The 26024-nt window shown below is 40.3% G+C and overlaps 1 protein-coding gene across 1 annotated transcript in view; it reads left to right on the top strand.

The window, feature by feature from the left end:
• The window catches only part of MRPS28 (mitochondrial ribosomal protein S28), a 68683-nt gene extending 43733 nt beyond the window's left edge, over positions 1–24950 (top strand). Inside the window, exon 4 of the mRNA XM_009988614.2 lies at positions 24674–24950. Coding sequence (XP_009986916.2) covers positions 24674–24827 — 154 coding nt within the window. The 3' untranslated portion in view covers positions 24828–24950. The remainder of the gene's footprint in view (positions 1–24673) is intronic.
• The last annotated feature ends 1074 nt before the right edge of the window (positions 24951–26024 follow it).

The following is a 26024-nucleotide window of genomic DNA, read 5'->3' as shown; positions in this document are numbered from 1 at the left end:
TCCTATGAGCAGAGAGGCATATTTATCTCATATTTATCCCAGTTCACAAATGGGCAGCTAAGGATCAGAGATTAAGGATGCAAGAATCTGTTGTAAATTCTGGGAATTTCTGTACAGCTTCAGCCATTCCATCTTCCATTTCTCCTCTGACTTTTGAGACCTAGCAGTCTTCCTGCAGCTGTATGAACCGAGCAGCTGCCTTTGCAATCAGTGCCAGTATTAGATACTGGCCTGTGCCTCCAGCACTTTTCCTTCAGCTGCAGGAGCAGGCAGGCAGCTGCTTTTATGTATTAATATGTGGAGTTGGCATTGGTTGTTAAGGCAGCTGCTCGACTGTCCTTACAGCTGGAGGAAGGGTGTTTCCTACTAGGAGCAGCTCATAAGAGTGGAGAGACTTCAAAACAAGGAGGGCATGGCCTGCTTTTTCATCTCTAAGCTATATTGCTTAGGGCTGTGAAACTGATTTCATTAGGAAGTGTAAACAATTAATGGAAGTAATCGAGTACATCGAAGTTACCTGCCATTTTTTCCTTCTGCATTTTATGGGTTTAGACTGGTGACAAAGTCACCGTGTGACTTGATTTTTTTTTTTTAAGCAGAATTTTTTTTTATTGCTTAATTTTAACCAATTGAGTTGAAGTTTTGTACCAAATTTAAAATCTTGTAACGCTGTCTCTTTTAATTGTACAATTAGTGTTAAGATCTATTCACAAAAGTTTTAACATTTTTTTTCTGATTTTCATACACACAGAGGTAAAACAGAAAGTAGTGCATGGCCATCCTTGCTTGTAGCATGCGGCCGTTTGTTCACAGTACTTCTGTGGAGTTTAAAGACTCAAATAGTGTGAACCTTGGACTTTTACTTCTGCCCTTATTTAGAGAAAATGAATGAGAGCTTGCATTGCGGTTTGTGAAGCCTTTGACAGATGAAAGCTCTGCTCTGTTGCATTTCATTTGGTCATCAACAGCCAGCGGCAGCTTGGTTTTGGAAGGCCTTGTCCATATGAAACTTCCTCCTGTCGAATCCTCAAGTAACGTAAGGCTTAGAAGAAGAGAAGAATGGGGATTAGTGAAAAGCCTGAAAGCGCTGTGTGTGACATAAAGCCATGCCATCATTGGTAAATGACATAAAGCCCACCACTAAGCTACTTCAGACTTTGTGGACAGTGTTAAATGAAGTACCAAAATTCTGCGAGAGCACCAAAGTGTTTCGTGAAAGAGGAAAGCAGCAGAGAGCAGCGAGCGAGCAAGGCGATATTTAATATTCTGTCGTGACTGGGCAAAGCAGGCTTCAACAGCGCAGTACTGTGCACCTCTTGAGTCTCTAGCAAGCTTTCGTGTAGGACTAGTGGAATAAAGGAGGTGTTTGAGGAGTAAATAGGAAAGTGTGGGGGATCTCCGTATTGATGGGAGCACGTTCCTCCATGCGACTGGGAGTCCTACGCACCATAAGCGGCTCTTGGAGCATAAACAAACACTTCTTGGAAGAACGTGGCGTGCTTTCCTTTGATGTTGCTGAGAGGTTTTGGAGTATGTGTAAGAAGTAGTCTTCCTCTTTTTCACACCCACCTCCTCACACTGCATAGTTAAAATGAGTTTCTGGTTTTTCCTATGATATTTGCAGTATGCAGAGTGAAAGTGTTTTCTTTTTTTTTTTTGGCTATAATGAAAATCGCTTCTCCCTTCAAAAGTCTTCAGACCAAAAGTTTCGTTTGTCCTGTACCGTTTTTAGGTGGCAATTCAAAGAAACATTATTATTGAGCGTAATTTCTCCTTTGATATACAAATAAGGTTCTTTTGATGTGGGTGGTTGTTCCCATAGCAAAGCAGCTCTTCAGTGCAGTTCATTATTAGCAAGCAATTGTTAAATGTGTACATCTGTTTATACTACGTAGGCAGAACTGGTTGTGGTGCTACTTAAGCAAGCTTGCCTCATACACTGTGTTTTATATCTCCTGTTACGTGTCATGCTGAATTCCATCAGATTTCCAATGTCTGGAATTAAATTATCCCTCGTCATTTTTGCTTGATTGTGCTGTTTGTTTATTTTACTTTCTGTATTGCAGAAATGTTTCAAGCATTTCTGGAAGTGTGTTGCTGGGGATGTTTTTTATGGATGTTGTCCTGCCCTGCTTCTGGGCAAAACCTTGAAATTTGTCAGAGGAGACTTCACCGGGGAGGTGCCTCATACCACTTGCTTGATAATCCACGTAGACTGAGCTAAGATAGTAGGTATTTGGACATGCATAGGGGTTTTGTAGGTGCTTCTGGTGAGGATCTTTGAATGCATCAGCTTCTCTGAGCAATGGTTCATCTCCAGACAGCCCTCTGTTATTTTCAGTACCCTTTACCATCTACTGGTTCTTCTCACAGGCCAAAAGCAACTTGAGCACAGACAGCAGAAACTCATGTCCTACAGCCCAGGGATGGAGGATGGATAGGAGTCAGGAGGAAACTGTGGTTCCTGGACGACTTCCTGTCTTATTTGTCTGGGACAGAAAAAGAATAATTGCATTTCACAGTCCCTTGATCACTGTGCTGGTCATTAGTCTTACGATTAGAGAATCAAGTATCACTTTTTGTGTTGGATAATGGACAGTTTGCATGAGGTGATTTCTGCTAGTAGTAGTGCTGATCTTGGGGGAAGAGGAGAAAACTGAAAACTGACTTGGGATTTAGAAAAGTTAGGCTCTTTTGTCTGCTCTATGATATGCTTCCTATAGCACTAAACCCAGTGACGTTGAATAAAACTTAGTGTATACCTAAGGGACTGAATTGTGAATGTTGGAGAAACTTCATTTTAATCTTTAGTTTTGAAAGCTTATTTTTGCTACCTTGACTTTCTTACAGCTTCCCTTCATGTCATAAATACCAGCATTAAAAAAGGATTAAAGGAAGTCTTGTATTTCATCACTTCTTTTTAATCATTTCAATATGAAAATAACTTGTGCATGTATTTGAAACCTATTTCCAGTAGAGAAAATGATTCAGTCATATCCGTTGATCTTTGCTGTAGGAAGAACAAAAACAAGTTGGCTTGGTTTAGACAATTAGCTTAGACAATTAGCCTAGATATTAGGTAAATAAGTTTAACTGTTAAGACGGTGAAACTCTGCGAGGGCTTACCTAGGGGCTGTTTAAAAAGCCCTTTCCTTCATAGAAATGTCTTTAAAAAGTAATTAGATAAGTGACTCGGAGGAGAAATACTTATAAATACAATCTTAAATTGTATTTGTTGTAATCTGCTTAACTGCTTTTGTAAGTGACCATGAAACAGCAGTGAGATGGGAGGCATTTGGCTGAAATACCAGTACGACTATTACCCAGAATTGGTTGTGCCGCCTCAGTTTCATTTTGTGCATTTTCTTAGCTCTCATTTCTTTCCATTTGCTCGATAATTGTTGGAAGAAGCTGAAGTGGTCAATCATATGACCTTATATCTATAACAATTTACTAGCAGGCTTTGCTAAACTGTAACTTGAGTAAATACGTATTTTGTGGCTCACCATGAGCTTGCACTATTTAACAAGAAATAACCTCGTGATGTGCCTTCTCAAATTCTGACCCTCTAATTTCCTTTTTTGCTCATCTATGCTATGAAGAAAAGTGTTTTTTATTGACGAATTAATGTACTACTTACAGCTTTGTACCTGGCTAGTTTTCTGTTGAAGCTAGAAAATGTTAGGGGAAAAAGAAAAAAAAGAAAAATGTGAACATCCAGTATCACCATCATATAGCAGTATTTGGTACCAACCTACACGCACATGATAATCTAATTAAAATCTGTCATTGCTTGACTGCTTCGTGTGTGCACACGCACAAACTAGTTGACTCCGGAAACTCTTTAAGAAGGTATCTTGTTATCCCTGAATGTATCAATTAGTCATTTCACAGAAGTCATTTAGATATCGAAATCAGGAAATAAGCGTTGGAAGTGCTGAAGAGTTATTAACTTCTTTTTTTTTCCATCACTTATTATGACAAACTCTAGCAGCTGGACATACAGCAGGGTCTCACACCCTCGTGTTGGAAAGTGACATCTTTAAGACTAATATGCTGCTACACTGAAGAATCTAAATATTTTTAGTCGTGTTGGAGGTGCAGCTTAGTTACCTGTGTTTGAAATCCAACTGCTAACCTGCATATTGCTGCACAACCTGTGCAATTACTGCGCAAAGCAGTTTGCTGTGGAACATTTCTTTTGCAACATCCCAGGCATGAACTAAGGAAAAACCCAGGAGTTTGAATATTAAATTATTTAATTTTATTAGTCCTTTCTTTTTAATTGTTTTTTTTTCTTTTTGTACTTCTGTACCCAGATTTCTACAGAAGATTAGTAGTATAAGATATTTTTAGTTCAGTATTACCTTAGCAGTTGTTATAATTGAACATAAAAGAAAACGATGGTTGTAGTGAGAGTGGTGCTTATACTGCAGTATCAAGCGACACGAGTGTTATGGGTTGTTGTTTTTCCATCGCAAAGATGGATGAGATGAGCATCTACTTGACATGCAGACTATGATGATGATATTTCAGGAACGTTCAGTAAATACTTCCCTGATCTCGTCTCCAGTCCCTCCAGCAAAATTAATTTGGTTTCTTAAGTAAGGCTGAAACATTGGAATCGCACTTGATAAAGCTGGAAGGAAACCACTGAAATAATTATTTGTAGCGAAATCTGTTCTCTCTGTCATTACAGGACAGAAGCATGAGGAATTAACTGTTCAGGTAGCGAAGGGGAACCCTCAGGCTTTTCCAGGGCCACTTCACTATCACCGTTGCAGCAGTGAGGTTACAATAGCTGCTGGTTTATCATCACCCCAGCTCTGCGGGGGTAAGCCTGCCTGACAGTCCCCCATGCCATTCACAAATGCTGCTGGTGCTTCTCTTGGCCCCCAGAATTGCTTTTGGGGCACAGAGTCGAATGCGCAGAGAAATCGAAGTCCCCTGCCAGGGATTTCCAAATCCCATCTAACAGTAATTGCAGTGCTAGCTGAACTGTAAAACGTCTGTGGTTTCCTTCTGATTTTTACTGCAGCTGATGAAGCAAAGCTGTCATTCTTGCATTTATTTGCTCTTTTACTGGGTGTCAAGTGTGCCACATTGCTGAAGTCCTATGTTACATAAATCTGACTTTTTCTATATTAAATTTTATTTATATTATATGTGTTATTTATAATTATAAACAACATGACTTTTCATATATTGAAATTATTCCTTTGCAAAAAGTGATATTTTAGGGCTTAGTTAATTACTCCTGTTTTGTCATGTCGTGTCATTGGGATGAGTTGATTTGATCAAATCTATTCTACCCATGATGAAAGGCTAACAAATTGATTACATTTGTAAAAGGAAATTTAGGTCAAGTACTTAAACATTTCCATTTAAGACTTTTTAATTACAGTGTGGAGTAAGTAGTGACTTTTTAAGGGAAATAATTTTCTTTGTGTGTTAGTTGTGCGTAGCTATGCATCGTGCATAGTTTGTGCGTTAGTTGAGCATCAGTCAGTACTGGGGTTGAATAACTTCACCTCAACCAGCAGGCTTTCCTCTAAGTTTGTTCCAACAGTTCACTTACCTTCCCAAGTGTGGTTAATGCTGTAATGGGACAGCGTGAGATGTGGCTAAGACGGGGTCTGGAAGGGTGCAGGTCCAATGTGCTTAAAGAACTTGGTAGATGGACGAGGTGCTGTAGTTCCGTTAGCGTTACTGAGATTAAACTTTAGGTTTTGGTCCCTGAGCAGTGCAGTGCAGTGATGGTAACAGTGCTGAACGTACACATCTCTCTGGGGAAGAATGGACACTGCGTGTCCTCGTTGTAAGTTAAATTTCTGCAGGTGACAAACAGCCGAGCAGGTACTGAAGATCAGTCCTGAAACAACCTAAACCTGTACCTGCCTCCTGGTGCTCAGCCGTGCTCTGGGCTCCGTGGGTGTTTTATCACCCAGGTAATCTGAGTTTATTCCCAAGTATACAAGAAACTCAATTTGACCTGGGCGACTGAATGCCTGTTTTTGTCTTGTGTAGTCATTATTGTTATAACTAACACCATGGGTTTCAAAAGCATTTTACTACAGGCACGATCTTTTAAAATTCATAAGTAAACTCTTCTAGAGTTGATAAAATATTTTTATGGGATTGAGACATTAATAGACAAAATTGTTTATGTGTAGCTTTGTTTTCCTTTTCCCTGTGCGACACAACTTTCAGAACAATTTTTTCCACCCCAAGAGTATTACAGATTACTTGTACTGTCAATACTTTCCTTAAGTCTTTTGTGGAGTACAATAAACCTCCCTGTCCTTTTTACAGAGAGAGTGGTAGAATTTCACCCCCCATTTAAAATGCAGATAATACATTGTTTGGAGAAGTTTGTTTGAGAAGGTAGGTTAAGCTGGAATGAGTCGTCACCGAGGCGCTCTGTGTGTGTGTGTGCGTGTATCGGGAACTCGATACTGTGGGAAAGCTGCGAGGCACCTTCTAAGGTGGTGGAAAAGAAACACTGTACTACAATTAGTTTTACTCATGAACGAGACTAAGATTTTGTTATCGTGATTAATTGCATCTTACCGTTCTCTACCAGAAGGTACGCAATAGCAGGAGCTGAAATTCTTGAACGATAGAGACAAAGAAAAGATTAAGAAGTAAAAAGTACGGAAGCAATCTTGAGATCTTAGTTATGCTAACAAATACAACCACCAGCTCTGACTTCTGAGATGGATGGAAGCGATAAGTGGTTCCCTTTTCAATGACCAAGCTTATTTGAACATCGATTGGGACAAAACTGTTCTTTGTTTTATTAATATTACTGAATCTTTAGAACAAAGTTGGCATTTAAGTCTTTACTACAAGACTAGTTTCTAACATTTCAGGTGCCCTTTTTATTCTAGGCTTATAAACTGTGAATCCTCTGTTGGTTTTCATTTGCTTTAATGAAATCCCTCCAGTATGATAAAACTGCGAAGCCTGTTGTCTTTTAGCCTATTCTCCAGCTGACTGGTTCCTCTTGATCTCAGTTGGTAGTGGACAGAGGGATCCTAAATGGTTGTTATAGTCTTGTCTTCTGCTGTGAGCAGAAGCAGACAGGGTCCACGTTGGCTGTGGATCTTTATCCGCTTGCACTTGCCATCTCTCTTGCGCAGCTGCATTTAGAGCTGGATGGGAGCTGATGCTGAAGAAAACGGCTCTTTTTTGGCTATGATTAGTCTCAGATGAATCCAGTTCCTGATCAGGTTGGCAGCCAGAGATCTCGCTTTGTCACAAGGACAGCACCGGGAGTGGGCGGGTGGGGTGGAGGTGAAGGCAGAAGGCTCAGACTGCCTCTTCAGCAGCTCAGGTTTATGCTGGGTGAGTATGACCAGGCAGTGCCAACTTCATAGTCTCCAACACCCCTGCTACATGCAGGGCAGAACAAAAATAAGAATTGCAAATAAGAGCAACCCTCTCCTTCAGCGCTGTTGTGGTAATTCACTGGTGCAAAGCCAGTGCAGGCACAGCCTCTACCGCAGCTCTCTGCAGCACAGTTCCTAGGAGTCCGAGGGTGCTCAGTTAAGCAGTTGGGGCTTTCAAGGCAGCTTGGGAAAAGAAAAAGAGAGTGAAAGGTTAAAAATGGAAAACAAAGGGTGGGTGACCTGGAGAAAAGTATGGAAGGGTGATGGGTGGATGTGCCGAGCTGCTTTGCAAACATTTCCAGAAACACTCTGTTTCACTCATGTGTGCCACCACTTAAAGTCTGCAGTAATCCATTGGCAGGATGTATTTAGTTTACTATTCCTAAAAAGTTTCAAAACCTGTTGAAATACAAAACTTGTTCTTAACTTGTCAGAAACTAAAGGTGAACATACCAAACATCCAGCGAGTTTGCTGTAGAATGGTTTCCTGTGTTTATAAAAAGGCATAGTGCGTTTTATAAGTGTTTGAAGTCTTAGTCTTGAAATAGCTTTTCGGTGTTTTTAAGAATATAAACATAAATGTTCAGTAGAATATTTTGCAGATAAAATAAAAATGGGGAGAGGGCCTTGAAGTCTGTTCCTACGATTTTGCAGATAATTTGGGGGAAACCTTTCAGAGCTGCAGTGCAGATAAATTCTGATTGAACAGGCAAAGACCCTTGCAGATTACTGCACACAAAGGAGAAGTGGACTTTTGTTTTGTTAAGTATTGAGCAGTTTGGCAGTAGGGCTTGAAGATCAGGACTTGGAGGCACCGCAAAGGAACTGCAGTGATGAGTTGAGGAGATTGTGATACAGGATTTGAATATTTTTTTGCATATTATCAAGGGTTGCATGTAGAATGTACGGCAGTGATAGGTGACAGAGAGAAAATGAGACAGCATCTAACAGCTTCCCTTTTTCACTCCAGGAATACAGGATATAGACCAAGGTGCTTGGTCTTCTGGTATTTGATATGAGCATTAGCTAGGAGCAAATGTTCTCACTGAATGCTTGTATCCTGTGACACCAGACAGAGAAACTTTTGGTGAGTTTTTAAAAAATCAAATAAATGCCGATGAGGAGAAGGGAGGTAGCCGAGGAAGTTAGATGGGGAATGTCAGTTAAACTGCCTCAAGTTTGGAGGAAAATATGAAAAGTAGAGTAGAAATGCAAGTGTAGATTTGTAAAGAACAGTTACTGCTCTGAAAAAAGTCCAGCAAATGAGAGATGTTGCCTCCTTACTTAGTTCTATCTGTTCTTCATTATTTTGGCTGGGCTTTTTTTTTAGCCTCAATTCGGCAGCCACTTGTGCAGGCATATTGCACAGCTGTACGTGTACTCCCATGGAAATCGATAAGCTTATCCATCTCAGTGACAGGGACCAGAACTCCTGGAGAATTGAAGCACTTTGCAAATATTTCAGGTTTTGCTGTCTATACACATTTGCACAAAACCTAGCACAGTCACACTCTCAAACTGGGTTGAGGATTTTGCAATAACAATGAGAAAAAAAGGAAAATTCTCTAAAAATCATATGTTTCTTACATTTGACTGACTTCAACCATTTTTGTCTTGTTTTCATGAGCATTTAAATCAGCTCGTTTCACTGAAGACTGTCAAATGAGAATGAAAACATATTGTCTGTATATGCACCAAGATTGTATTAAACAATTATTTTTGTTCTTTGGTAATTTTTATTCAACCATAGAACAGATGAAGCATTTTTCTTTAACACGGTACTAAGCTCAAGTAAATGCTCTAACTTTGTTCAGGTATCCAGTTGTGTTTTATCTAAATAAGTCCTAGTTTGGACTTCATCCTTTGCTGTCACCTCCTTTCCAAGGTGATTGGGGTGAGATATCCAGTTGATTCCATTTGCCAGGATCTCATGGCTATTGCGGGATAGACTAGGAAGGACGCCTGAGCAATCCCAGGCTGTCAGCAGGAGACGCTGGTACCCCCTCACCTCGGACCCCTTATTATGTGGACTGGTTTCTTGCAGTGCTGTGTTACAGCCCTTCGCATCCAGAATTCCAGCAGGACATACTGGAATATAGCATAGTTTAAGGACGTACATAGCTTAAGGCAACGCTGAGCTAGAACTGGCTCTTCCCATTGAGGTAGCATTAGACCTGAGTCAATAAGACCTTCTGGAAATTGGAGCCCAGTGTAGAAATGTGTAATCAGTCTAGATTTGGCAAGATCTGGGCTAAACAAGAGCTAAAAAACCTCTCTTGTCCTTAGCTGACTCCCTGCAGAGCCACCTCCTCAGAGCTCCTGATTTTGGGAGTTTAGTGCAGCCATATCAGATTTGGCACCATAGAGGAGTAGTTTAGATCTGCATGCTTTGGTAGTCGAGATCTACCCAGTAAAGGTGCCTGGACTGCTTCCACACCCAGGGAGCCCTGCTAGAGCTGAACTCGGCATGCCTGAGTTCAGCTCTCTCTGCTTTGTGCCTCCTAAAGTGGAAGTGCTGGACCGATGTCTCCAAATCCAGAGTAGAATGCCGTGGGCACCTCTCCCAAATGATGCAGCTGGTTTGTTCCCTTTCCCCACGGACAGGGCATGCAGGAGCTCCTCTAACTTGGTTTGCTCTCTGGAGAAGGCACACAAAGGTAACACTGCACGCTGCGAGCAGCACATGTCATACTCTTTGCACGTGCAACAACGATGTCAAAACCTGCCTGTTTCGCTCGAGCACATTCCCAGCAAGGTGAGTATTTGAGAGGCTGACTGAAAGGCTGAGCTCAGTTCCAGATTTACATCTCCTGGCTACTGTTTTTCCCAAAGGAAGGGGATGTAATTTCAGACCCTTGGTTAAAGAGTTACAAATACTTGGAGAAACAGGTAAGTTTCTGCTAATTGATTCCCTGTTCCCAGTTTTGGAGGCAATGCTGGCATTAAAGATGAGGCATGAAGCAGTCCAAGTTAATCGCCTCTGTTAGATGATTAGATTGCACCACACAGGTTGGGAAGGAGCAGCTGGAGACGGGGCAGGAAGAAAAGGAGAATATGGTGTTAGTAAGCATATCTCCGGGAAAAACGTAGTAGTTTCTTCTAATTTTTGCATGAAGCCAGGAACTTGAACATATTTAAGTGTCACTGGGCCAGGACACTCCCACCACCAGAAAGTACCTTCTAAAGTGGAGAAGAAAACAGTGGATTTCAATCCATCAGTAAAGAATTGTTGGATTATTTAAATAGCTGATTAAACAGGTCTTATAAAAACTAAATATAAATGCTCATTGGTAAGCGATGGTCTTCGCCCTCTGTAGAGGATCTTTCTATAATCACTGCTTCCATTGGGCTGGGTTTCATTGCTTTACAGGGTAAAGCATTTACCTTTTCATTGCTTTAATTTCAGGGTAGTGGAAGTGCCTCGTTCACCTTCTCTTACGCTGCTCTCCAAGTGACTGACCCAACATTCAGAAAGGCAGCAGTTGTACTTTTTTTGTCTGATTTTTTTTCCTCCTTTTTAAACTTCACTTTGTTCATAATCAAAGCCCACAAGTGCATCCATCTTCTAGGAGGCATTTTATTATGTTCAGCATTTCATGAGTGAGATCTACATTACAGTCATAATAATTTATGCTGAAGGGACAAGTAGACTCAGTATCCTCAGATTATTTGATGAAAAGCAGATATATGTGTTTAACGCCTAAAGAAATCCTTTCTGGTAAAAATAAATCCAGGCTAAAACTAGTAATGTGAGAGAAACTTAACCCTTTTCACTGGGCTTGGAGAAGTAGTTGATAACTGCTGCGGCTGTTTGACTCCCTTGTTCAGATTAAAAAATAAATTAAAAGGAAGGAGGAAGGGAATGAAAGAGCATTTCCTTACCAGGCAGTCACACAAGCTATTGTCTGTGAGCTCCCCGCCCCCATCTCTTTCACCCAGGCGCACACACACACACACACGCACACAAAAAGCTAGTTTTGTGTCCTTCTGAGCACACAGATGTTCCTCTTGGCATCCCTACAGTGTGGATAGGTTTTTTTGCAGGCGCAGAATGTGAGGCTTCTTTGTTGGAGACAAAGTGTTGCCTGTGGTGGGAACTGCTGCAGTGATGGGAAAGTATCGTAATGTATTGTTGGATTACTGTGGGTTTTTTTCCCCCAGTAGAGACAGTACATTAAAGTAGCTTTGTGGGCAGTGAATTGTTTGAGCCAAGCCTGGCTAATAACACTTTCTTCTTGGCAAGCAGTCGTACAAGGTATGGTTGGCATAGTTTGGACGGTCATGGGGTTTGTCCCAGGCACGTGCAGCGGTTCTGCCATGTTGAGTAGAAGTCTTACCAGCCGTATCTGGTGAGCTAACAAAAGGGGTCTGACTGGGAAGATAGAGCTGTCAAACTTGCAGCTCTTCATTTTTGAATTGTGTGAAGGTCTGATACGATATGTGTCTTCTTCTAAATCATTTTTAGGGCGTCTGTTCTGGGTTTTCTATATAATGGTTCTAAGAAAACAGCTTTAAATTAGAAACTAATAGCATTAAGTGTTTGCCTGAGCTCTCATACAGAAAAGAAACAGCCCTTTCAAATCATTTGTTGTGCTACAGCCTGTCAGAGACCAAGGTGCTTCTTTGGGCACAGTTGATGACATTGCCAACCTAAAGCTCTGAATCCAGCTCTTCTGTTGTTGACGGTACCAAGCAAGAGAAACGCAAATCTGTCAGCTGGGGTCTAGATTAAATTCCTTTTGTCCATATCATGTTATTTTTTATCTCCGTTCCTGAAATACGCAGAGATTTTGTCATGACTTTAACTCTTTCAGTTGGCAGTTTTATACCCCCATGATAAGTATGTTCTGATGTGAAAGATCTGCTCGTGCAGATCCAGTTGAAAGATTGCACAGTTTAAGCTGGAGAAAATGAGGTATGAACCATTTCAAAATGATTCAAGAAAGATCTGGTAGATTAAAAGTTCCTTGAAGAAGCTGCCTGTGGGGAGAATTTGGAGGTGAGACTATGGAGGAGAAAGTTATCTGACTCTCTGTGATAACGATTATTTTGTTTCTCTAATGACAGAAGCTCTATTCCTTCCTTTTTGCCCAGATATTTTTACCTATCTCTAGTTTCCTCACTGTGGAGAAAGATGTAATGATTTACTTTTTTGTGGAGCTTTCATCTTTCCACATCTAGAACAAAACGAACCACAGCCTCATTTGGTATGTGTTTTCTCAGTCCATGTTTGGGTATCATGTTTAATGAGAACTTACCGGTGTTTTTCTATCTACCCGAAGACAATAAAGTGGTTATAAAAGAATGCATAAGCCAAACAAGTAGATCGGGAAGATGATTCTTCTCCTGGTATAATGTCATGGCAGTTGTTGCCAGTTCCTTTCCAGGTATTCTCCACGTACTGGATGCAGATCTACTGTCATGAATACACTTACTTTTTACTATTCTTAAATAAGCTTTTTTCAGCCCTGAGGCCTATTTCTTGTCTCTCCAGTTTCACTGAATTGCTTAGATTATACTTAATGCTAAGCTTTCCTCTGTTCTTTCACTCCTTTTAAAACTCTAAGCATGCTCCTGTTTCCGTATCAGTGTCTCTTGAACAGAATTTCCTTTGGAAACCCTTCCTACCTTTCTGCTGCCTTTGGTTTCAGGAACCCAGGACACGTTCTGCGGCTGTACCCAGCAGCCTGGTTTCTTTCCTAGCTTTTCCCTGGAGGTCCCTCCTTGCCTACTTCCAACCTGCAACTATCATTTTCGCCTGCATGTCTCTCTTGCTATATACCCAGTTGTTCGTTTCTTCTTTATTGCATCCAAAACTAAATTTTCTGACATTCCTTCTGATAGTTATATTCAGTTAGAATATAACTCACTGTCCCTCTTCAGACTCCAGTTAAGATCTCTTAATATCAGTTATTTTTAGCAGAAAGTGGAACCATCAAATACTGGGTTTTCTCAAAGGCAGGTACATGGCATTCTGCAGAGAAGTGAGCCTTCCTCATGCTTTGCACTCTTCCTTGCCAGTTCTTGAAAATCAAACTGACAATGTCAAACTGGTTGTATTTTTAAGGTGCCACTCCCCAGTAAGATTTTCATGTTGTCTCTGAATAGGCTCTTATTAACTGTGAAAGCCATTTGAATGAATAGTGCAAGTGTCAGCTTACAAAGAAACATTCCTGACCAAATCTGAAAATGTCCCTTTTACAGCACCACTATGACCACTTTTTCATCAAAAAGTCTGTTCAATATTAGTCTGTATTGTTCATTCATAACGTAAGTAGCTGAGATTGTTCTTGGGGCATTCAGATTAAATGGACACTAACAAGTAATTGAAACCTAAAGAAGTTTACTTGACATACCTTAAAATGTTGGGTAATGTGCTCTGCTATTTAACTGCAGGCATATATTCTAGACTTGCACACTCAGTGATGCTTCAAGATGACTTGTGTGCACTGGAAATATTTAGATTTATAATCTGTTGTAACAGTCATGCTTTTTGCCTGCAAGATCCCATTTTGTTCTCTTTTAGCTTTGTCAGACTTTGACCATAGTGTTGATGCTGTCAGATATTTTTAGCTAAAATATTTGATTATTTTTTCTCTGAGCATCTCACCGTTTTCTGAGCAATCTGCATATGCTGCATTTTATAGACCGTTAGGTAAATGTGACTTGACTTTTGCCACAGGTGAATGGTAAGAGTGACTGAGCAAGCCAGAGGGCGGAGGCTACAAGCAGTGCTTTTTTTGTACCCACCAACAGCCAAAAAGAGAATTGGGAAAAGACATGGGAATAGGGATGTTCAGGGAAGAGACTGGTACTTTTTAGCAGTCTTTTGGGAAGGAGCAGTCTTCCCTCAGCCTTAGTTGATTGAGCCTGTGGTACCTCCGGCTCCTCTTGTCTTAGAGCCTCATCCAGTTCTTCTTCCTTTTCTCTCAAGCCCACCGACTCTCAAGCATCTCCTCCAGACCCTGCTTCCCCCTCACAGTCTTTCTCTGAGACCCCAAACCATTAGTGCCCAGCCTTCTCCCGTCTTTAGCCCCTCTCCCATCTCTCCTGTTGGATTAATGTGCAACTGGGAATCCAGGTATCTGCTTCAACTGTTCAGCAATTCTATTTTCTGTCTGTCTGTATCATAGTTACCAGTACTCACTGCCACTGGATTAGTCGTTCCAGACTCCCGACCCATGTTCTGCAACCAGCTCTCTCAAGAGAAAAATAAATGCTATTTATAGCTACAGTGGGGTTTAAACACAAAGAAGGGACATGGACAGTGCAGATGGGAGCATCAAAGCAGGGTTAGAAGACGTGTGCAAATACCTGCTGACAGTATATGAGTTATCCTGGTTTGCTGAAGTTTTTCCTGTGTGACAGCTTCTCCAAGCAGTACAAAGCTTGAGGGTTGAGCACCAAGACTGGGCAGGTTTTTAAATGCATTGTCATTGTTCCTAAAACTAGTGTCGCTACCCGGACAGGAAGGGGGAGAAACAGCCTGATTTGAATTTTGATAATGACCATGTCTGGATTATCAAAACCTACTATTTTTAGTCCTTTATAAGAGACCTGCCAGGATGGCTCATGCAAGGGAACTGGAATCAGCTGAGTGAGAAAACTGAGAAGCACTGCCAGGAAAAGAAGATGATGGAACTTGGTTGGTACTGGTGAAAGAAAAAACTGTGATGGGGTAAGAAACTGAAAGGAGAATAAGTTTGGCTGGATACATGGGCTGGGACTGGGATCAGTGAGGAGGCAGTGAGAAGAGAGGACAAGAAAAAATGTCTAGTAGTTTTTCCTGGGGTAGAAAAAGAAAACTGGAAACGCCTGGTCAGAGATCTCAGGGAGACAGAGATCAGAGGAGAAGTTATGATTAGGGAAATGAAGTAAGTGTAGAAAGAGAGTAAGACTGAGAACAGTATTATGAAAACTGTGTTTGAAATTTGGAGGGCTGAGGATTTAGGACTGTGTACATGAAAAGTATCTGACAGACAAAGTCCCAGCGTGGGAAAGGGACAGGACAGGAACTGCAATAGAGATCACTTGTGGAAAGATGGACAGAAGAGTATCTACTAGAGCATGCTTTGCATGGTTTGTTTGTCTTTTTTTTTTTTCTTCCAATTGGCTACCTTTTTCTTTCTTATTTTAAGCAGTTTGCCTGTCTTCTGGTGCCCTTAAGCATGAAGGGCTATGGAATTTTTTAATGTTTTGTAGTACAATTGGCTAATTTTTTAATATATTTAAGTATATAGTAATCTTTACTTTTTAGTATTTTGTAAATTATAAAACAATATTTTAATAAAAATAGTTCATTGCATAGTTTAAACAACAGGAAAAGATACAGCAATTTGTACTAAAGGCTCAGATTTCCTTTATTTGGTTTCATTAGAGTGATGTTTCCTCTCAAAGGATATGTTTTACGTTATAGACTGAGAAAGCAACTGGCATAAATTACTGTATGATGACATAATTATATCTGATACAAGTTCTTAGATGACAGGAGCCACCTATTGCAAGTTTCATTTGTCAAAGCTTACCTCACCATGCCATAGAGAAAAGGTTAGAGCATTCATCTTGGATGTGATATGAAGAACATTTTAAAATATAGATTATTCTGTGAATTTCTTCTCTAAAAAGGGAACAATCGTGCCTCTAAAGTTTTATTGAATGCAAATTGATTCTTGCAGAGACTGCAGTAAGAATTAGAGCAAGAATTTTTTTTGGTCTGTTCTTTTAAATATTGGGTACTTTGGATTTTGTCTGAAATGAAGGTAAGCATGTTACTTTTTGGAAGTTTTCATGACTCAGTTGTTACACTGAGAGTCTAAATGTCCATAGTGAGTGGAATGGAATTAGATTTAAATATTTGGCACTTTTGGACTGTATTTTTTTGCTGCCGTAGAAACAAATGACATTGATTATTGATACCACTGTAATAGCAGAGCTTGACAGTGTCTTCAGGGCTTTTGCATAACCATCATAAAACAGTTCTTGTCAGGCTTCGCGTTTACCTTCTTTTAGCTACAGACACTTGAAAACTTCCATGTTTCATTCACTTACATGGAGACACAGGGAAGGGTGACAAGATCCCTGAACTTGGGTCCCACAGAATAAAGATGCCAGAGCTTGACCTGTATGTTACGGCTTTGGGCAGCTCCATAAGCATAATTGGAGATAATATTTTACCCCCTAATGATGGAGTGACCCCCAAATTCTGCTACTCTTACCAGTATGTTTGGTAGTTATCTTCCCACCAAATGTCAGTACATGCAGTGACGTGTGTGTGTGTGTGCTTCTGTAAACTCCAGTTGGCCGGGGGTGTTTCCAGGTGCTCCAGAATGGTTTTCACATCTCAGGATCTAGCTAATATCCTCAAACTTTTAATGGTGTTAATTTCAAATTTCTGCTTTAGTGGTGGTCATAACAAAGTGAGGTTTGGCTTTAGACTTCCTCGGTTCATAAAGCACCTGTTGGTTTTAATGATGTTTGCCATAGGCTCTACTTAGGCACTGTTGTTCGAAAACATCAAGGTGACAATGACTTGTTTAGCCTGATGGTTTCACACAGGCTTACAGCATTCTGCTAAATGCTTCCAAGAATATGAGAGGCCTTTATCTGCTTTTATCTAGCAGACTATCTAGATCTCTGCTTGTATCTAGCAGAGTATAGTCTTTTTCCTAGTAAAAAGAGGGCTTTGACACAAGGAGCAAAAATATTCTGAAAAATTATTAAGCAGGTGTCACAAATGGCTAATGTTGAAGAAATGAGAGCATGTTTGCTTGCTTAGTTCATGGAAAGAAGAAAACAAATTGAGTGGGAAACAAATACAGCTGAAGTGGCAATGGGTTGATGAGTCACAAGAAGAAAGATCCAGGAACCTTGGAGCATTTTTTGTGAAGTGTTTGATTGCAGAGAATAAGGATGCTTTGAAACTCCTAGTTTGAGTGTCCATCCTTCATTTGAATGACTGGATGCTGTGATAAATAATAGATGAATAAAATTTAAGCCAAAAGGGATCTTCAGGTCATCTCTCAGGACTTCACTGTATCAGGAGACATGACATTTCAGCAGGTTATCCTGAACTGAACTAACACATCTGTTTTGACATCTCTTCAGTTGAAGCCATCAATGGCTGAAAAGTCTCAGTGCTTGGAGGTTTTTTTCTAGTGGTTCATCAATATTATTGGCAAAATTGTCATTCTCATTTGCATTTGTTGGACTTCACTTTCCTGCTGTTACATGCTTTTCCCAGATAGATTTAAGTGCCTTTTAATACCAGTATTTTCTTTCTGTAAAGGTATAGACAGCTCAATCTTTTTAATAACAGAACAAAATCTGTATGCAGTTATTCAGTTTTATGAATGTTCTTGGTCCTCTCTTTAATAACCTTTAAATAAAGGTTGGCAGCAGGATACTACACACTCTCCTAGTATCTCTCTTACCATCCCATGTTCTGCTCTGTGCAGAATTCACGTTACCTCTCTACTGCCACTCTGTGCAGCCTTGCTCATACATGCAGAGGTAGGATTTGGTTGCCCCAGCATTTCCTAGGAGCTTATACTGAGGATGGGGTGTGGGTGTGTCTTTTGACTGCTGTATCGAGCTGCTGGAAGCAGGATCTCCGTCCCCCCATCGCTAGATGTGCAATGGGCACCTCGCTGGAAAAAGCCGCTTCAGCAAGATGTAGATTACTGCGTAAAACTACGCTGCGTTCAGCTTGAAAGCAATCTGCTAGTCTCTGTCTCGTCCGTATTTCTTCAGAACAAGAATTCTATGTATACTGGCAATGAGTGAAGGATTGCTGGGAAGTGGTGTGCTCCTGCTTAGCTCCTTCAGGTAGGACATCAGAGGGTGATCTGTACAAATATCATAGATCTGTGCCAGGGTAGCTCCTTAAGCTGGCCGTATGGCCTCCCTTTCCTGATAAGGTTGAGCCAATGTAGGCTTGGGAAGCTTGGGAAGCATCTGTGAATGCTTCAAAATATTTTTGAGAAACAAGATTAATTGTTCCGCACGCAGCTCCTTCCCACCCCAGCTGCACTGCTTTTCTGCTGGCTGGGGTCAGTAAGAGGTGGGCTTGCTCTCTGGGGACGCATTGTGGTTTCAGTACTACTAGTAAGGAGCTACAGGTGGATTTTGAGCGGATTTGAACGGTGGTGAGAATGGTGAACAAAAAATCAGGAGAAAAGGGGATGGTCAAAATTAGTTCATTACCTTTTTTGTTGTTGTATTTGTTTCCGAGGTTGATAATGTGATGTCCTCCACATGAAAAAAAAAGTGAAGCAATTAAGAATCTTAAGCTGTTCTGTACTGTACTGTGTTAAGCCACTGAAACAGAGCCTTGTGAATAATAGATCTGAAAAAACCACTTTGAAATTCTCACGCTGCAAAAATGAAAGACATCAAGACTTCTCATGGCATTCTCTGAGAGTACCATGGCTCAACTCTAACCCTGCCTTTGGAGTGGTTTATATTGATATATTTTGTATGGGAGATAATACAGGGATTCCTTTTATTGCAGTTTTTGAAAGCCATCATTAGAACGTGTTGGGAGACACTAAAAAATAATGATGCAGAAAATGTAAAAAATTCAAATAATGACCAAATGACACCCTCAGTATAGGATTAAAAACCAGGTCTAATAGTTGCCTTCCTACTGCATTCAGAGATGCGTGTTTATGAGGGGTGGGACAGGTGGCACGGAGGAATGACCGATGGTTGAGAGTGGTCGTAGCCAGCCCTAGCTAGTTCATTCAGCTTTGCATCGCACAGATTATCATTCCAGAAGGATGCAATGGAGACCAAAAACCAGTAGAGAAATAGAGGGGAATATAAACTAAAATACTTCATTTGTCTCAAAATAGCAGTCCTGTATTTTTATAGTATGGAACAGAGGGTATCTGTGAATGCATTTTTTAAATGAGGGGGAAATACTAGGCAAGACCTAGTAAGACTCAACCATTTCTGTATTTGCATTGTTGTTTTTGTAGCACTGTTTTAAGAATAGAAGGTTTGTTGCTTTAAATTTTGAACTAGTAACTTGAGTAGTTTTAATAGAAAAAGGAGGACTGCTTGCTAATTTGTGATCACGTGCAGTTTTAAATATTGGATAGTTTAACAAAATGCTTTAATGTCTATACTTATAATTTAGACTTTGAATAAAATTCTTGATGCTGTGTAGTAATAAGGATGCTTCCTCTACGTGTGAAGTTGCACACCTGCAAAACTACTGTCCCAATTTCTTGGTAGCAAATGGTATAATTAGGATCAAAAACCCATTTTTAGTTATAGCCTCCTTTTTTTACATGCTCATTGCTTTCCAAGTTAACTCCTTTTGTAAACCTTTTGCTGTAGCCTGAAATGACTTTTAAATTAAGAAAATAACATTTCCCCACTACCAGCTTTCATGAAAGTTAGCAAAATCTTAAATACATCATTCCATATCCTCTCCCTCCAATTTTATCATATGAAAACATCGGAAGTGATTGTTTATACATATGTTTTAAGGGGACATAGTAAAATTACTTAATTTTTAAAAATTACAAGTTTAAAATCTTGACTGAAGAGTTTTGGGGGGTTTGGCTTTCCTTTATCATTAAGATTTTGAGACATTTAAAGCTTCTATGCAAAAGTGAAAGGATCAGGATAGGGACCAAATTGCAATAAAAGGGATGTAGTTTGTCAGAAGGATGCTTCCAAGTTGCTTAAGTTTGGAAGTGCACGCTGTGCTATTTATGTGTGTTCAGCAAAAAGAAGACCTACTTTATGTAAGTTAAGACACAGTAGTTTGATATTTGCGTGCAAAGATAAAAGGCCCTACTTTTAATGTAATATGAGGACATAAAATTTCATTTTTCCATTTGCTTTTAAAGTTTCTATCAGCAGCATGAGCAAAGCTGTGCTGTTTGCTCTCTCTGTGCTCTTAACGCACTGTGTTACATTGGTGATGTACAGTTGGACAGGCCTATGGTTCAAATAAGAACAAGGATTTTCAAATTCTTTTATATGACAGTCCAAAAATTACAAAAAGGACTGAAACAAGTATTTGAGTTGCCTCCAAATTAACTTAAAGTCATCTCTGGAAGCAGATGTTTGAGGAAAGGTGCACCTGTACCCAGTGCTTTGCGTGCTTCAGAAGAGATGGAGAGGAGCCTGCAAGCGCTCATTCAAACTAGGGAAAGCTTTCTGGAGACCATTGATCCTTGGATGAAGCTCAGGCGAAGGTTTCTGGTGGGCACTTCTGCGGGTGCTCTACCAACACCGGCCTGAGACGGGGTCACGGCTCAGCGGCACAGCCGGTGGATTCCCACCTCTGAAGCTGCGTGTTAGCCCGAGTGCCTCCAGCCAGAACTTGTGTGCCCAAAGGGTTGAAATTGGTAGCTCTTGTAAATAAAGAAATGGAAGAAACAGAAATGGAGAAAACTTTGATTCTACTTGCAAAATAATTTTCTGAAGTTCTATAGAATATTCCTATACCTTGACTTATATGTGCAACCAAACTATCTTCCTTTACTTCAGATTAATTTAATACTCTTACCTGGCCATAGGAAGTGGTAGGAGGAAAACACGTGCATCCTTGATGAACACAGTGCTTGGGGGTTGGGCAAAGGTTAATGGTTCCTGCTGATGGTCATGAGATAGGATGGTCTTGAATATCAGCATTGTTACTTAAAAATAAAGCAAATTCTTTTGCAAAATGGAGTAGATGGCTTCCTTCCTTTTACACTGGTGTCCTGTGTCTCCTAGAACACCGTTCATGAAAATAATAAAATGCCTGCTTTGTTTCTGGGTCCTGCTTCAAGCTGCTGCTTTAACCGTAGGATAGTTTTATCTGTTTTAAGGATAAATGCCTTCGTGGATAGAGTATGCTTACTATGCGTAGAGCAGCCTTTCATTTCCTCTTGCTCTAAATGTGGTGGATAGACCACCACTGCACCTTGTGTTTGTGTTTTTACTTTTTTTACATCTTCCACTTCTCGTGGATTCTAAAGTGTTTTAGCTGTAGGAAACGTGACACAAACCAACATGTTTGTATTCATACAAATTGGGAGTTGCGTCAGCTCCTTGAAGTGTCGTTTTTCAGGATCTCTTTGTAAGCAGATGTGCTGCGGCTGAAAAACTTTCTTTAATAATTAAGTATGATTAAAGTATCTGGAATCTGTTTTGAGTTACTGAAGCAGCATTGAAGATTGTAGTTCTTTTTATGAAAATACAATTGCCTGGATTTTGCAATACAAATATATGCTAAAGTTGTGTCTAGAAGTTCGAGCAAAGTTCTCTGCAAACTACAGTGAGTAAAGTCTTCATGATGCTAAAATGAGGGAAGTCGTGCTTAAGATTATTAATTTATTATTAAATTAGATGTATTAAACATGAGAAGTACAGTTCCCTTACAGATTTTGCTCATGGACTTTCCTGCTTCTGAATAGCACTTTTAAAGGTTTGATTAGAAAAGATGAGTTTCATGTATTCCCTTGCAAGACACTTAGCACTGCAGTCTGCCAACCAGCCCAAAAGGAACTGTTGCATGAGGAAAGTAATATTTTGTGTTCCAGTTACAAAAACGGAACTCAGTGTCTCTGTTACGCTGCGCTGTCGAATAGGGAGAGGACTTCTAATTCGATACAAACCTTGTTCAGTTCAATCTTCTGTAGAAAAGCGTTGGACCCTGAAGCCAGTCTTCACAGTAGCATCCTGCTTTCCATTACTGGTGAGCTGCATTTCCTCTAGGAGAAAGGAGAGAAGTGGAAAGCAGAGGGATTGCTGGCCTTTAAAATTTGTCACATAACCACTAGTTTTAGTGTTAAGTTTTATTAGATTAAATATGTGTCCTTCATCACTTCAAAAGCAGCACAGAATGATGTTTACAGATTGGAGTTTAGTGTCACTCAAGCTATAACAGTTTCATGCGGTCTGTACTTCTCAGGGACATTTTCCTCTTCTGTGGCTCTACTCTGTATACAGTTTCCTTCATTTCTACACTATTTGCTTAAAGTGTTTTCAGCGTTTTCTTGTCACTTGCTTTACCATTTATCCTCTCTTTCATATATTCCCAAGCCTTGTTTTTTCCTTATTGTGTCAGCTGTCTCTTTTCTGTTTCCATAGACCATTTCTCCCACTTAGATATCCCCTCTGCCTCTTCTTTTGCCTTCTCTCAAAAATTAATTTATCTCGCTTTTTTATTTTAGAATTTATCTTTTCTCATGCCCCATCCACTCCTCACACTCATTGATAAAGGCAGAAAAGTCTGATAAGATACTATTAGGGATGAGGATAACTTCATGGTTGGATGCTAAAGCAACCCATCTAGCCTGCAGCTGTCAACAAGCTGAAGGTTGGGCTCACCGTAGAGAATTTTCTGTAGATTTCTCCCATGCACCCAAATGCCTAAATCACTCTCAGCTGGCATCTTTATTTAAAATTTTTTAGCTGTTGGCTGCTGGAAGGAGTGAGGAGCTTTGCTCTTCATTCCCCTTCTTATCTTAAAACATCTTGACTTCTTTGGAGAGCTTTCTCTTTTAAATAAGCGTAACAAATCCTGGAAAATAGCATCCCTTTTTAAGATCTTATGCATTGTCTTTTAATTTTGTTTTGCCCTTGTCTTGCTCCTCTGAAATGTTGCACTTTAGCTTTCGCGAATTACTATCATCAGCTGTGAAACTGTTCTGTTTTGAAATGCAAATATTTTGCATAGAAAGAGGCAGAATTGATCTTTTCCAGCTATTCAGGTGACAACCTCACATAAGCTCTTCTCTGCCTTTGGTAGCTAGCTGTGCCCTACTCTTCACTGCGTTATTTGCGTGGTTATTCACGTTTTGGGCAGAGGAAAGACTTCAGTTTCATGCTTTTAAGAAAGTCAAGAACATGTTTTTAAGAAATCAACACAGTATTTCCACTGGGTTGATTCACGCAGATCATCACAGGTTTCATGCTGTGATGATCAAACCTTGCTCGCCAAAGCACCCAACGTAGCTACTCGTTGAGAGTGGGGGCATCAAATGATCTTCCTTTGCAGTTTGTAACACAACCGAGCGCACTACCCAGGGTTAACCAAGAGCCACAGGAAATTAACGTAAGATAGAATTGACAGAAAATGGAAAAAAATGTGCAAGTCCAGCATCTTGTCTCAAGATGTTTCATTTTCCAAAAGGATCTGGGTTTGATGCGCTGAAGAAAGCTGAAACTCGGTTCAGTTTTGCTCTGTGCTAGCAAACAGCTGCCAGATAGAAAAGATTGTCTGTCCAGGCTGAAGGTGAATATGAGCAAGGTAGAAGTGCGTTCACCCAGACTTCCCCTTACATTTTATCCAGTCTGTAACTGGAGAATGCTGCAAACTTTCTTCTGCTTTTGCTCAAGGTGGTCAGGCTTGTGTCATCTTTAGCTCTTTATCGTAGAATCATTTAGGTTGGAAAAGACCTCTAAGGTCATCAAGTCTGACTGTAACTTTGACTAGAAAAAAAAAGAAAGAAGTATGGCTTGAACTTACAAAAGGAGAATAATTTTCAGTTTTATTGCTGCACTTTGATCAGTAGATCTCCAGGTGCATTAGACAAGATGCTAGTATTTCAAAAATCTTTCCTAATTTGGCATGGCCATCTTGATACAGAGTCTGTTTTTAAAACATGTTGAACACTCACATCTTCTGACTTAAAAGGAAACAGAAAGAAAAAAAAGAGCATAAAACAATAAAACCCGACCCTGTAGGTGGAATGTTTCATTACAATAGTTGTGGGGTTTCTTTTTAATTATATGTAGTAAAAAACTTGCAGATGATACTCACTCTTTGGAGGAGGGCATAAGACAAGAAAAGTTCCTTTGCCTGAGGCCCAGAGTTGGAAATACAAACCATAGTTAGCTGGCATTATACTTTTTTGATCACAGCAATGTCACTAATGATCTAATGACGACTTGTCCTCCCCTTTAATGATATGTTGTCCTGCAGATAATTGTGTGCATGATAGCAGATGATACAGTAAAATATTTTGATGGGAGACACAAACAGTTTCCCATATAATAACAGCTTTTCTGTAGAGCCTGCATTCCCTCCGCGGGATCTGGTGGTGTCTGCTCTGCCATGGGCAGGATTGTATCACCAGAGGCTGGGTCTGTGGTCTTAAGAGTACGTCCCAGCTGTTTAGTGCTGACGCGTTACACCAGTGTTGGACTTCCACTGCAGCACGTTGTTTTCCATGAAGCTGCTCCTTCGGTCTGCAGACAAGTGAGCAGCCTTAGGAGATGTAAGACCATCGCTTAACAAAACTTACCTTCTTCCCCCTCTCCCCTTTTCTTCACAGAAAATATCAGAGAGGAACCCGAGTACGCCTGAGACTGCTGGATCTTGAACTCACGTCTAGGTTCCTGGGTGCAACAACTGATACAACTTTGCTGGAAGCTGACGCAGTGCTTTTGGGGCTCGCGGAAAGCAAGCAAACAAAGCAAAAGGAGTAAATTTCATGTAAACAAATGCGCTCTGTTCTCTAGAGCAAGTTATGCAAACGAAGTGTTCCCTCAGGAAATAAATGAAAAGTTTCTCTCTGCTTGGTTATGTAAATAATAAGATCAATAAAAGACAATAAGCACATCGTACCTGATTCTTGCTCCATTTTTATTCACTCATCTTTCTAGCTCGTTGACTTTAGGTTTGTATGTGAAAGGGTAACTGAACTTCTGTAGGTAATATTAATTGAATGTTTGCATATTCTTTTATAAAGAATTTGGGAGTTCGTCTTTCCATCCCAAAGGGATGTTGATCTAAGACATTGTACTTCCATGGAGGAAGTCCAAAGCTTGCTCTCGTGGTGCTCCTTCCAGTACAGTGTTTCATACAGAACAACGTCAAGGGTTCCTCATTTCCAGGTTGCAGTGCAGAATGTTTACTGCAGATACTGGTGTTAATCTCTGCCATAATGCATCACGCTTTTATCTCCGTCTGCATAAAGAACTAGAGATTATTCCTTGCTTTAACTGGAGCCCTCATTTCCAATGCATGTTAGTAGATTTTCTCTGATTGTTAAAGTGAAGGAAAAAAAACTATTTCAATGTTGTAGGTCGAGCATAGGTCTTACGTTTCTGTTAAATATATTTAAGATAAACATAGTAGCTATTTGAATGCACAACCAAAGAACGTGCTGTGGTGTTTCCAATATCTTTTTGGAGTATTTGCTGTCAGAGAGCATTTCTTTTGATTTCTACTATATCCAAGTCTGAATTCTAGTGCCTAGCAGGTGTGCTGAGGGCAAGTGAAATTTCCTATTTATACCACTGAATTACAAAAGAAAGCCTGTTTAATCTTAAAATATTTTTCCCAAATGTTGGAATAAAATGAGCTTTGTTAAGGTGGTATGCCTTGGTTGTCTGCAGTGACTGACCAGTGACAATGTGTTTCTCACTGTCTGTACTCATTAAGGAAAATGCACAGTGGCTTAAGCATGTATTACTCAAATCCACAGACACCTCATCCTTCTGCTGGAGCAGACCACCTGAGCAGTGGTGGAGCCAGTAAAGGACAGTATAGCTCCTTCTGCCTCTCGTGACTGAGTATATTGGTATTTCAGTCACCTGAAGGAAGAGGAGATAAGGGATCCCTAAACAAGCAGGGTACCAGGGAGCCAGCTCCAGGCTGCCACAGCTCACACACCCCTTTCC

The sequence above is a fragment of the Tauraco erythrolophus genome, chromosome 3, assembly GCF_009769465.1.
Source record: "Tauraco erythrolophus isolate bTauEry1 chromosome 3, bTauEry1.pri, whole genome shotgun sequence".
Lineage (NCBI taxonomy): Eukaryota > Metazoa > Chordata > Aves > Musophagiformes > Musophagidae > Tauraco > Tauraco erythrolophus.
This window is presented reverse-complemented; position numbering and strand designations above follow the sequence as displayed.